The sequence below is a fragment of the Talpa europaea genome (genome assembly GCF_964194135.1).
Source record: "Talpa europaea genome assembly, chromosome: 15".
In the NCBI taxonomy this organism is placed as follows: Eukaryota; Metazoa; Chordata; class Mammalia; order Eulipotyphla; family Talpidae; genus Talpa; species Talpa europaea.
The window spans coordinates 9412026-9425801 of NC_140083.1; the positions used below are offsets into that span (position 1 = coordinate 9412026).

At 43.4% G+C, this 13776-nt stretch overlaps 1 protein-coding gene across 3 annotated transcripts in view; it reads right to left on the bottom strand.

Moving 5' to 3' along the window:
* ABTB3 (ankyrin repeat and BTB domain containing 3) overlaps positions 1-13776 on the bottom strand; it is a gene marked incomplete at both ends in the record, with an annotated part of 237663 nt that overhangs the window by 77716 nt on the left and 146171 nt on the right. For all 3 annotated transcript variants that reach the window (XM_084256323.1, XM_084256322.1, XM_084256325.1), the window contains one exon: positions 5756-5960. In XM_084256323.1, the coding sequence (XP_084112449.1) occupies positions 5756-5960 (205 nt within the window). The remainder of the gene's footprint in view (positions 1-5755; positions 5961-13776) is intronic.

Below are 13776 nucleotides of genomic sequence, written 5' to 3' on the forward strand. Positions count from 1 at the left end.
TGATAATGGACGTCGTCTATAAAGAGTCTAATGTGTGCTAGGTCTTAAGTGCTGTGTATGTATAGATTGATATATATATATATATATATATATATATATACAGCTATCAATACTGATATATATATAATATATACATATATCAATACATATATACATATATCAATATTGATATATACATATATATCATACTACACACACACACTATACACACACACACAAGCATCATAATGGCCTCTGACATGAGTCCATGATTATCTCCCATTTTTATAAATAAGGAATTGGGGGTTCAGTATGGTTAAGTAACCCGTTGAAGGCCACACAGCTAATAAATGTTAGAACCAAGATATTAACTCAGGCATTTGGCTCTGGAGTGAAAAATACCTAGTGATATAACTAATGCACTATGATGGTCTTAGCACTACCTTAAAAGCTTCTAAATAGTATTTTCCTACTGAGTAGCAATTAAAGACTTAATTGAATCATCTCATCTGTAGATGAAGGCATTCCTACCTCACACGGTTGATGTTAAGAATTAAACTAAACTCGGTAAGTCTTCACTCAGTACACAGCACACAGTAGGTGTTCATCAAGTGCTCATTATGCTCCTTTAGGAATCCTTGTGCCTCTGTGGAGGGAGAGCTCAGGTGACAGACATGGGGCTGGTCTCTTCACCTGCTTCCTCAGAATCACCAGTGCTGTCTACTGCCCAGATAACACTTAGGTGAAGACACCCTTGGATGGTTGTAGGAACCTGCTGGTTTATGAACCTCAATATCTCTTATAACAACTCCATAGATACAGCTTCCAAGTCCTGTTCCAAGTATAGCTTCCAGGTCCTGTTTGGGACATGGTCCATTACAAGAGTCAATGAATATAGGGAAACCCAAAACTCTGGATCTTTATGAAGTATTTATGGTACTACCAGGCCAGAAGGAATCTAGCAATCTAGGGTTATTTTTTTTTTTTTTACCATAAACAATGTTGTTTAGTAACACAGTTTATACTGCAATTTTTATCAATTTTCTATGGGGAACAGACTTAAATAATAACTCAGGGCCAAATCCCCATTTGATAACACTCTGCCTCCACTGGGTCTCCCAGAATTTTTCTCTCTACTGTAAGTAGTCCTTAATAGTTTCAAATTTTGCAACTAAGATTACTCCTAGTAGTGCTGACTATATCAAAGATTCTTCCACTCAAATGGGAAGATAAGGAGGAGTAAGAACTAACATGCTGGAAATTTTGCATATTTGCTAAGTGTGCATTATTAACTCTGTTTCTTCAAGTGTAAATTCTTTCATTCTTAAGATTGTTTTGTTTTTCCCATTAGTTTTCCTCAAACAGTTGGCAATTGATAATTGGACCTTATTGTTTGTGATTTAGATTCCCCTGATAGTCTGTTACATCTATTTGTACAGCTCTGCTTGCACAAAGGACTAGAGATGCCACTACCTACATATAAATTCTGTTTTTCTCAGTAAGACTGGGGGAGAGTAGGCTATCTAATTGTCTAGTCTTCTGGGTGAAGCCAATCACTGCTACTCTCTGACCTTCACATCTACCTCAGGCAACAAAATACTCCTATTTATCCAACTATTTTTTCACTGGACGGTAATAAATTACTGAAATCATCTATGGCCAAACACATCTAGAATCACTGATAGTTCCAGTAATGATATAGGGGAGGAAAATGTTGTTATAGACTTAAGATGATTTCATTTTAAAACAGCTGCCTCATATAATTCCTTCTATCAACATAAAAGTGTTTACACTTATCATTACCATTTGGAAAATGAACATTTTGGTAAATAATCATTAATCTTATTCAATTTATCTGAGTTTTTAAAAAATAAAAATCTAAAGGTACATTAAAGATTTCAGAAGCACAAAAAATTCTCCCCAAAGTTCTGGGAAAACTTAAACTATAGAAATTCCACACTGGCACTGAGCTTCTCCCAAATCCCACAATGAAAAATGAAACTGTCCAAAACAAACGTAGCAACTCTAAAGTTGTGCCCACATAAAAGAGTAATATGGTGCATGCAGGCTTGCTTCCAAGCACGTCAGCCAAGAAAGTCTCTTTTGATACGAAACACTCTATATTTCAGTTGACAACTATTTCCCAGGCTTTCTGCTGGGTACAGACTAAAGCAAATAATATTCCACCCCTATCCTTGATGAGCTTAGTCAAGTGGGAAACCATATAAGCGCCATGGTCCTACATGACTTTGCCAGAATAGAGCTGAAGATTCAAGGAAGTGTTGTCTGATTTGGAGATGGGGGAAGATAGGAGAAGATAGAGAGAGAGAGAGACATCTCCAATTTAGACTCCTACGTCCCACTAGAAATTTCTTGTTTGGAGGTTTTGGTATGGGGTTGTAAACACTTGACTGAAACAGAGTCCTTCTCTCCTCTGAAGCCTTCCCATGTGTCTTTTCAGATGCTAGAAAATCAGTGTCTGTTCCATCAGGGAATAGGGAGAAGTAGCTTTCTATTTAGAAGGAATCACACACAGGTTTCTGTAGGGGTGATGAAAATAGTATTTTAGAGTCACCCTCCAAAGATAAGCTACTTTTGGGGGTAGAGGGTAGAAGCTCTCTTTGTGCCAAGTTGGCACTGGATGTTTTAACTCCAATATGAATTCATTGCTCACACAACCCCCCACAAGTCTGGTCTTGTTTTCATTGTGCAGTCGAGGAGAAGAGGTTCAAAAAGGTGAAATGACTTGCTGAAGGTCTCAGGCATACAGAAATAGAAGTGGGACCCAAATCAAAGGTCAAGCTGACTCCCAAATCCATATTCTTTCCTGAGGACCAAACAGAAGTAAAAATGACAAGGTCTACTTTGTGTTTAGTGCTTATTCCTGAAAATTCAACCAAGGAGGAGTAGAAAGAAGGCAAATGATGCCAACAAATTTTGGGACATTTTCTTTTTGCTCTTCCTTACAGCTCTTGCCTCTTAAAATCTGATCTGGAATGCTTAGATGGTTTCCCTAGATGTACAGTCACTCCAATTCCATATGAATCCTGAAATAGATTCCAGAAGGGAAGATGGAAACCGTACAATAGAAGATGTAACAGGGGGGTCAAGCAACTGTGTTGAGCGGGAGCAAGGAATATAACATGTGATGAGACTGATATTTTAGAAGTTTCAATCTGGTGACCATGAGGAGGATGGAGCTTGTCAGAGGATATTAAGTTTCATATCCAGGGAGACCATTTAAAAATTTATTTATTTATTTATGCATGTAAGAACTGAGGTGTAAGCCAGAGGTGTGGGGTGTGGGGGATGAGAGAATTCACCAGAGACAGAGCAGAGAGCAGAACAGGCAGATGTGCTACTGAAATACACTGCTGAGGGGGTGAGACAGGAGAGGTCTGCTGCACTGTGTGGGTCAGCTTCCTAGCCGGGGATCGAACTCATGCCACTCATGACACAGTGACTGGAGATACCTTGATAGCGCTGAGACTTTAACCCCTGCACCACCAGGGAGGCCCAGGGAGACCATTTAGAAATCTACGCAGTAGTGGAAGAAAGTAGTGGTAGCAACTACGTGGAGAGAAATGAATAGAGAAATGAGAGATGTCACAGAAATAGCGTCAATAAGACCACTGACGAGGTGGCTGCTGGAGGGAGCCAGTTTTTTGACTGGGGTGACCAAGTTGATAGTGACACCATTCTTAGAGACTGGAAGGAAAAAGGATGGTTTTAGTTTTGAGGTAGTGTTGACCACCCCAGAGAGAATTGTTCCTTAACTGACTGGCTCAATGGATTTGTTCATTCTTCCACTCTACAAATATTTGTTGACTTCTCACCCTGCTCCAGTTATTGAGATTAGCACTAGGTGTGGCATGAAAACCTAAACAGATGTCTTCTTGGCCATCGTGAAATTTACAGTCTGTAAACACAGAAATGCACCCACAATTATAAATAGCTGCAAGTGTTAGGCAGAAAAGACTAAGGTGCTATGAGCACAAGAGTCAGCCTCAGAAAAGAGTGTGAGACTTGACAGTGGAAACCGGAAGGCTGAATGTGAGAAGAAGGTTCTGGAACTCAGAGTAGGCAACATCTAGCTGGAAATGGGTGGGGTGAGGGGTGGGGCGGTATCCATCTGCATAGAGATGGGAAAGGAAGACCAGGCAAGGAGATGACTCAGAGAAACTGACTTGTTCACATTGTCATGTGGGGGAGGGGGAGCAGAAGAACCAGACACCCCTCAGCCTGAGGCCAATGGTTTCATTCTCTTAAATCTCCAGATCACTCTCAGAGAAAGCTAAGTTTTGATGTATCTGGCTGAGGTTATTTTTTGCCCAGGGACGCATATTTTGCCACGTCTTCATTTTGAGCATGCTTGGCACGCCAAAATGTACCCATTGGTTTGGCCTGGGTAGTAAAGACCTGAGTAATTCCCCGATTACATCAACACCAGACTTGATCGGAAAAAAAATAGAGGCAACTTCCGTCTCTCCCATGCTCCAGTCTCTTCCTTAACCCAAAGTCGAGACATGGTTTTGTAAAGGAGTCCAACAAAGCCCCAGTGCTTCTGGGCAGAAACAGAGCAGTCAGAGAACATTTCAAAACCACTTGGAATATTTAACAAGAAGAGAAAACAGCACTGGGCTCCAAAAAGGGTAGTTCGGTCCCATGCAAATACCCAAACAATAATAAAAGCACAATTATCAAGCATGTGTGCTGGGGATGTTCAATTCATTCAGTCTTCAAACTGTCCTCTGGAGGAATTACTCTTAGTTGCCTTATTTTGCAGATGAAGAAACTGAGGCATAAGAGTCAATGCACTTTCCCAAGGCCCCTCATTTTTAATTGGAAGAGACTGGATTTGAACCTGGAAGTCTGGGTCACAGAGCCTGTGGGTCTTAACTGCTCTTTAGGTAAATCAGGATCACAACAACAGTTGGGTATGAAGGCCTGGGTGGGGGGGCAGAAGGGTAGCGAGGGACCTAATGGGGAGACCCTGTGGAGTGCTGAGCTCTGGGAACCTGGTGCTGGAGGAAGTGGGGGGCAGTGCTCCAGATAGGCTCCTCTCCTGACGCTTTCTGAGACCCTACCTCCAGGGAGCGAAATTATCCAGAGGGACATCATCCTCAGAGAAGCTGGGGTTTTCTGCTTAGTTCAACTTAGAAGGGAACCGCTTAGTTCAGCAGTAGGTTTACAGCTGGGGAAGCCGAGGCACAGAGTAATGTTATAACTGCAGCAGAAACCAGGTCAGAGGGCGCTTCCTCTCCTAGCAAGCTCTCTCTTTCTTCTCTCCTGCTCCTGTTCCTTCCTTTCTCCTGAGGATTCCGGCCCCACTCCCTTTCCCCCAGGAGCTGGTCTCCTGCCCACACCCACTGCCCACCTCAGAGGCTTACTCCACCTGAGCAGTTGTTTATGGTTCCCGCAGGAGTCCCCAGGGCAGCCAGGAAGAAATGAAGACAAGACACGCCCCGCCCAAAAGGTTGGCTTCCCCCACAGCTGCCCTCACAAGGGAGCCACCCAGCGCTGCCGACATCCCCTCGCAGACCCTGCAAACCCACTCTTCTGACCCCAGTTATTTCAAAGACCCCACCAGGGTCTCAGCTACGGCCTCAGGACATGAGGTTCCATCTGGAGGCCTCCAACAAGTTTCTAAGGACTGGGGCAGCTCTGACACCCTGCATCCCTCACCTTCCCCACTCCCATGCCAGCCTGGAGACACCCTGTTCCCACCCACGGAACTAGTCTTAGGCCATCCAAGGCGAAAGCAGGTCTCACTTACCTTTCCACTTGGAGGTTGACTTTGGAAGGCTCCACGTTGGGATTTTCCCACTCCATTTGCGGGCAGTGCATGAAATAGCAAAGGGTGTACAGGGCCTCAGGCTCCCAGTAGAGCGCCCCCTGCTTGTTGTGCAGGGGGGTGCCATTGCCGTGGTGCTTGGCGTTGAGGGGCTGCAGGTGATGCATGGCTCGGGACACCAGGTCACCTGTGGACAAGAGTAAGATATTAGATCCTTCAAGTAGCCAGGAATTCAAAGTGGATGAGCTGCAAGAATCCTACAGATTATAGTCCTACAGATTATAGTCCTCATTCAACTGGGGAGGTTCCTGGGGACCTCCAGGTCTCCCCTCAAGCAGACAGGAAAGCTTCTTGTTTATGCACCATGTAACTGTCAAGGGCTTACCAGATCTGTGCTGTTTTGAGCAGAGAGGGCTACTAGGATAATTCCAGTGCTGCTCTTCTGGAACCTATAGCTCCTAACAAGGCACAGGAAACCCTGGTGGTAGTGGGGGGGGGGTCTGCTTTCCACCACCCTCGCTGCAGACACGCCCTTGCTGCAGCCAATACTGTCTCAATTGCAGTCACCAGAATGGAGTATATTTACTGTCTCTTGCCTCTGACCCCGGTGCATATGCAATTATCTTTATCCAGAACTTTCTTTCTCTTCTTTTCTCCAGGCTAATTCCTATTGATCATTCAGATATCAGCTTCTGTATTAATTTTTCCAGAAAACCATACCAGAATTTCCCCCATCACCCCTCGTGCTGTCACGCTGCCCTTTTCTAATCATAGCATTGAGAGCGCTGGGCTAGAATTGCCTGTTATTCATTCTTTAAAAAACACATACATTGAAAAAGGAAATGTTATGTCACTACCATAAATGGAAAATTGGAATCACTTGCCATAAACAGAAGGTCATTGTAAAAGTTAATTTGATGAAAACAAACCGTGTAATTAATTTATGGCTGAATTTGGTCCTACTTTATTTTGACAAGTGTTAGAGAAGTGTTAGGGACTCATATCAAATGGAGCAATTAGAATTTAAAAGAATCACTCCAATGCCAATGTTATTTATTTAAGGCACTGCTCCATCCCCCTAAAATCATTACCTGTACAGTGGGGTGTGTTGCACACTTTGGGGGACACTCACCTAAGTAATCTGCAATGGTTAATTTTTTGTGGAGCTAGACTTTGGTGCTTAGTTCCTGGGTCAAACACTAGATGTTGTTGTGAAGGTTTTTTTTTTGTTTGTTTTTTTTTTTAGATGTGACTGACATTTAAATTAGTAGATTTTGAGTAAGGCAGGTTACCTTCCCTAAGGTGGGTGAGCCACATCTAATCAATTGAAGGCCTTGAGGAAGGAATTGTGCCTTTGGACTCAGGTCAAGGACTCAGCAGCAGGGCAGGAAGAAGGGTTATCTATCCGGGGTTATCTATCCGTGAGATGCCCTCTGGGGATTCGTAAAAATTGTTGGGTGAGCTTTTCAGAGGGTTTGGATTTCCAGTGAGTTTGCACTGAGGGCAGGGTCTGAGAAGCGGTGCTGGTGGGGAGAGAGGGGCAACCTCCCTCCCCAGGGAACTGCAGCTAGAAGGACGTGGGCTTCCCATCATTGACCCATGTCTACCCTCGCTGTCCTCCAGGAGGAAAGCTGCATTCAGGCATCAGGACCGAATGGAGGGAGAGGCTTCTGCAGCAAAGCCCTGAGGAGTGACCCTGTTTCTCAACAGGCTGTGCCCCTGGAGGGAGAGGAGAGGACACTGCTTTGTGCTTGGCCAAGAACCAGACTCAAACTTCCAGAGCAGGAAATGGCCTCCAGGCTGATCTAGTTTGTCTTCTGGGAGTTCTGGAGCAACCAGCTGTGGGAAACCTGTCACCACCACTAGGAACCTTATGAAAAGCTGCCATTCCTGAGCACCTGCACTGCACCAGGCATGTGGCAAGGCCCCTTGCACTGCTGCTTCTCATCTTCACACAGTTCTACTAGATGTGTGTCATATTATTTCAATTTTACAGCAGCGATCCCCAACCATGGTGACTATGCCTCCTGGAGACACTGGGCAATGTCTGTCTAGAGACATTTGTGTTGCCACATCCAGGGGGCTGCTACTGGCATCTTCAGGGTGGAGGTTAGAGTTGGTGCTAAACATCCTACAATGCACAGGACAGTCCCCACCACGAATTGAGCCTGACATGTCCATGATGCCAGGGTTGCGAGATCCTATTTTACAGATAAGGAAACTGGGGCTCAAAGTGAAAGTTGGTAAGAGGCAGAGACAAGATGCCAGCCTGAGTCTATCTGACTGACACCCCTGTTCTGCACCCTGTGCTGAGCTAAGCCTCCCATTCAGTCTGTCCAGTAAGGCCATGGCCAGTTCCAAATGTGTCTTCAGGCAATCCAGCATTATGCAGCCAAGGTGTTCACAAAGGCTCCTTACCCTTAATTCAGTAATTCCATTTCTGGGAACCTTCCCAATGTTAGAATCCAAAATGCAGTCAAATATTCGTGCACAAGGATTTTCAAGCAAATCTTATTTGCAGGGTCCAAAATTTGACAAAGAAAGAATGTTTACAAGTAAGAACAAGGATAAATAAACTCTGGTACATCCATGTGCTAAAATAATAAATGAATGCAATCATTAAAAGTGTTTACATGAAAAAATATCCTCTTGTTGAAATGGGAAGTGGGGAAAAAGCTAAATTCAAAATTGCATACAGTGTGATCAGGATTATGTTATTAAAAGACTATGCACTGGGTAAATACCAGAATGAAAAAAAAAATACTAAAATGTTGACCAAGGATTTCTCTGCTAAGTGGAATTGTGGGTGACATTCCCTTCCAACTTTTCTATAGCTCCTGATTTTGAAGTATGGCATCTGCTACTTGGTATTACTGGAATAAGAAGCTTAACAAAGTGGTGTTTACTTTCTTGCACCTTCCATCTAGGGCAGGTTGGGGTATCCACAGATTTCTAGCTTCTTTCTTGAAAGCTCCCGTAAAAAAGCTCAAAACAATAAAAATTAAAAGAGAGTAGAGAAGGTGAGCAGGTTCATTTCTCTGGTCCCTGGATCAGCCCTCCAATTCCCAAGATGCGGGAAAGTCTGTGGCCTTGATTGTCCTAACCGTCTCCTCTGAGCATCACCCTGCTCTCCTACACTTTCAGTTCCCTGCTTTTGTTTTTCCATATTGGAGTGCCTTTTCCATCTTCTTCCCAAACACTGAATACCTACAAGGCTGTGATCAAATGCCACTTCTTCCATGGAACCTTCCTGAACTGTCTCCCCACCCCTGCTCTATGCCCACCAAGGATGCTGCTCTCTACAGATGCCAGTTAGATGTGCTAAGCTGTCCGTGTATACTTGTAACACCTGCTAATAAAATCTAATAGATTATTTACTTAATTTTGTCAGGTTTCACAGTTATGTTGTCATGTCTACTTTCCCTACTAAGCCTCAAAGGCAGAGACCATGTCTCATTTAAGGCCCTATTCCTGGAAGGCTGGTGTAGTGTGGTGGTTAGGACTCAGACTGCCTGTCACTAACCAGCTGGGTCACCTTAGATGAATTATTTAATCTCTCTGTAAATGGGGGTGACTATGAGTTAATGGAAGAAACTTTTGAGCAGAGGCCTGAATGAAGTAAGGGAAGACCCTTGTAAATATCGGGGGTGAAATTTTAAGACAGAAGGAGCAGCAGGTGCAAAGGCCCTGTGGTAGAAGGAATGGATTATTCTAGAATACCAAGGTGTTCCAGAGGCTGCTTTGCTAACTGAGAGGGTCACAGGTGCACCCTAAGGACTGGGGGTGGCAGGATGCTCTGTCTGCATTTCAAACAAGAAACAAGAGGATTTTTTTTCTGGTGACACTGAGAAGAGACAATCCAGAAATCCTTTTTCTGCACAGTTATAAATTAATAGCCCCATTTTGATTATCACATTGAATGGGAATAACATGTTCCCATTTTTAGTGTTAAAAGATAACAGGAAGAGGTATTTCATGATAAAGTCATTTTTTTTTTAAACAACAGAAAGCAAATGTAACAACTGTCTAATGGGGTTTAATTGAGGGTATGGGAACTAGGCTGGGTCACTGGGTAGAAGAACTGAGACAAAAATCTTAAAGAACACAAATATGGGATTGGCTGGGCCCAAATGCAGAGCTGATTTGGCTCAAGAGTGAGAAAGCCAGGGCCTCCGCCTCCCCCACGGCCTCAGTTGGGGAGACTGGGTGGGCCCACTTTCCCCAGACCTACTCACTGGTTCAGGGAGGGAGATCTGGACTACCTGCCAGAACCTAAGTCAACTATGATGGTTGGTGCATCTCCTTACAAATGTCCTATGGCTCAGAGTTAAAGAATCCCCAGCTTGTGGCAATTGGGGAGCCCTTATAGTAGCCTTATCAAATATTTCAGATATATGTAGGCTCAGGTCTAGGTCTCTGAGTTCAAAGTTCAATTCAGTGGAATATTAACTGGTTGAATGAGTTTCATTAAGAATTCCTCTCACCTTCTACCGATAAAGGGTTGGATCAGGACGATGTGGTCTAGCCACACAATGGAGGACTCTCTTCAGCTCTAGGGAAAATGAAATGTTGCCATTTACAACTAAATAGGAAGCTCAAGGAAATTATATGTAGTGGAGCCAGTCAGAATGACAAGACAATTATTGAACACTTACGGACAAAGACAAACTTTTAAAACAAACCTTGAAAGCTGACCATAGATCTGAGCTCTCTAGAGGGGGAAGAGGAGGGTGGAGAGAGAGAGAGCATGATGGACAGTGGTAGAGGACTATGGGTGCTTTGGTGGTGGGTGCTGTAAGGTGACTATACCTGAAGGTGGAGATCCTATACTTCCAAAATACAAACAACTGGGTAAACCAATGGTACGTCAATAAAAAAACAAAATAAAATATTTTAAAATAAAAAATTGGACATTTGCATTAGAGATGAGTCAACAAAGAAAATATTTCCAGAAACTAGTAGACATTAATAAATGAGTAAGTTTTCTGAGGTGAGGAGGGAGGTGGTAGGAAGCAAGGATTAAGGTCTATTATGGGTGGTAGTGGGGGAAAAAACTCCAACAGAAGCAAACAAATATGAAAACATACAACCCATAAAAAAGAAATATGTACAGCAAAATGATAACTAAGAAGGAGGATGGTTTTTACCTATTCCAAGAACCCATGGTTAAAAGAGTTTGAGGGATACCAAAAGAAAAAAAATCTCATCTGTGGAATGGGAACGCCTCGAATGTATTTAAAGTACTTGGCAGGTACTCCAAAAGTACTAAAGTACTTAGTAGGTACTCCAAAAATAGAGGGTGTATTGTTAGCCCAAGTCATAACAGGCTGGACAAAGGCAAGAGCTTTGGACATCCTGGTTGACCAAGGCAGTGCTGGATTTTAACCTGACGTCCCGAGGATGCAGGTAGGGGTTAGAGGGAGAAGTCTCGGCTTGCAAGGCAGAGGTTGCAGGGGTCGGGTCTCCATCTATGTGCTTGATGGAGTCCGCAGTTACTTGGTATCTTTCTCATTTCCGATTTAGTCCTCAGAGCTGGAAGGAACAGAGACCTGGCTGGCATCCTAATCGTACAAGAGGGACTCCCGTTCCATCTGCAAAGTGTAGAAACATCTGCTGGGCCTCTCGCTTCGGAAACATGGTCTAGTGCCGAGGTGCCCAGTGTGGGCTTTGGGGAGCCAGGAGTCAATCACAAGCCCCTCAGCTCACATCTTAGATTAGCTGTTTAACCTCCTCTTCCTCTATTTGTACATCTATGTGGGTGATAATGCTTACACTAGAAATAATGCTTGTAGATGTCTCATAGTTCCCTAGTCCCGGGAACCTCAGCTGCTGCTATTATAATTATTGGTGATGGAGAAGGCCATGGTTAGGGGCTCTGCTTTTGACCCTGGACACACATAGTTCTGATTCAAGAAGAGCAGGGATGGATAGCTGGCATAAATTCTTCCCATCCCACTTCTGCTGGAAAAACAGCGGTGTCTAGAAACCACACTGGCAGAGTAACCTTTGAATATGAAGAACAGCTCTCTATGTACACAGAGAGAGTGAGGCTATATTGATTTAGACCACAGTGCAAGCCAGTCTAAATTACAGACAGATCAGAAAAGAAGGCTATTTCATTAGCTTCAGGGGCCGACAGGACTTACCAAAGTGCTTCCGGGCACTCATTCTATGGGGCGGAATTAATGAATGTCTATGGCCATTTGTGATTAGCAGTACCCACTGGTGTGCTGGCAACTCATTTGCGAAAGTCAATGCTCAACAGCAACAGTAGCATTTAATTTACAGAACAAATTGTCCTTACAAACATTTTACCCCCCCCCCCATAGAGAAATAAAGGTGCTTAGGTGATGTGCAGGTTTGTTCAGCATATCCTTTTTTGGAATTAAGCAGGTACTCAGCCCAAGGGTTAGATTCCAGGAGGGGTCCTTATGATACCCCAGGACAAGCCTTTGAGAATGTGGCCCACCTGGTGTGGGGCTTCTTCCCAAATTGTCCGATGCAGACATGACCCAACCCTTTGGCCAGATTCTACGTTTCCAAGGTCACGAGCACATCTTGGAAATCTGCAGCGTCCCAAAGGATGTATGGCATTTCTTCTTAGAGTAACATTTCCCAAAGGGGAAATGCTGAATCCCCAGGGATCTGTTAAAATGCAGACAGTTCCTTATCCAGCTCCAAGTGTTGCAAATATCTTAAAATATCGTTCACATGCATGGCTACCCCAGAATAATGGGGTCATCAGAGCTGCTTGCTAGATCTTGTTTTATCATGTGCTCGTAAGAAAAAAAGCATTGAATTATTATACCATAATTTACATTAAAATATTTTAATAAGTTAAACTGAACACAACTGGTTTCCTTTGTAAATGTACGTACTGCATTTTATGCATTTAATGTTATTATTCTGGTTCCCCCCTGATTTAAAAGAAGCACATGAATGACCAGTAGCTAGAAGACCTTTTGCCTGGAGGCATCTGGTGACTTTAGAGGTTTGATGAGAATGGAAATGTAATTTCCAAATTCAGGTGCCAGGAAAGCAGCTCCTGGTGATCATAAGAACCCCTATGATTTGGATTGGCTGCGAATGATTTTTGTTTCCGGAGGACCACACAACTTGCTGAGGGGAGGAGGGGGCCGTCCTGGGTGTTCAGGGAATTCCCCTGGAAAGAGGAACTGGCTGCTCTCTGATTCCGGAATCCTTTTATAGTTCAGGATTTTCTAGAGCTTCCCACCAACTCACACTTTAACATAATGTAGCATTTCTGAGATCAATGTTCCCGTTCCATTAGGAATTTACACACAGCTAAATCACTGGACAATCAGTTCCATCACAAGTAAATACATTTTCATTTTCCTCTGGTTGGCCAGACTCAGCACAGCCCTGAATTAGGGGGTGTGCAAGCATAGCAAATAATTGTTCAAACTTGGGATGCCCTAATCTTCTTGACAATACCTCTGTTCTCCCAGCTCTTTCCCTTCCTGCTTCCCTCCCTCTCTCCCTGCTTCTCCCCTCTCTTCATTTTTCTGAGCTTCTACTGCCATGTACCAGGCAATATTCTTGATGTGAGGGTTACATCAGTGAACAAAATAAATATCGCTACTCTGTGAAAATATATTCTATTGAGAGTAGGAAGAGATAGATAATTTATAAAAAATAAATGAGTAAAAGATTATGACTGGGGAAGGGGGACTATTATTAATGGTTGTTGGGTTTCTTCTTGTGACGAAAGTGTTTTAAAATTGATTGTGGTTATGGCTGGACAACTTGGTGAACAGTCTAAGAACTATGGATGAATTATATCTAATGAAACTGATATCAAAAAATAAAAATTATATTGAGGATGTCACAAGATAATTGTAGTGGAGAAAGGTGAAACAGTGAAGGGGCATATAGGTCATCAGGGTGGTATAATTTTAAACAGGGAGATCAGGGTGAACCTCGCTGAGAATGTAACATTTGGGTGAGACTTAAAGATAGTGAGAGAGAAAGACATGTGGGTA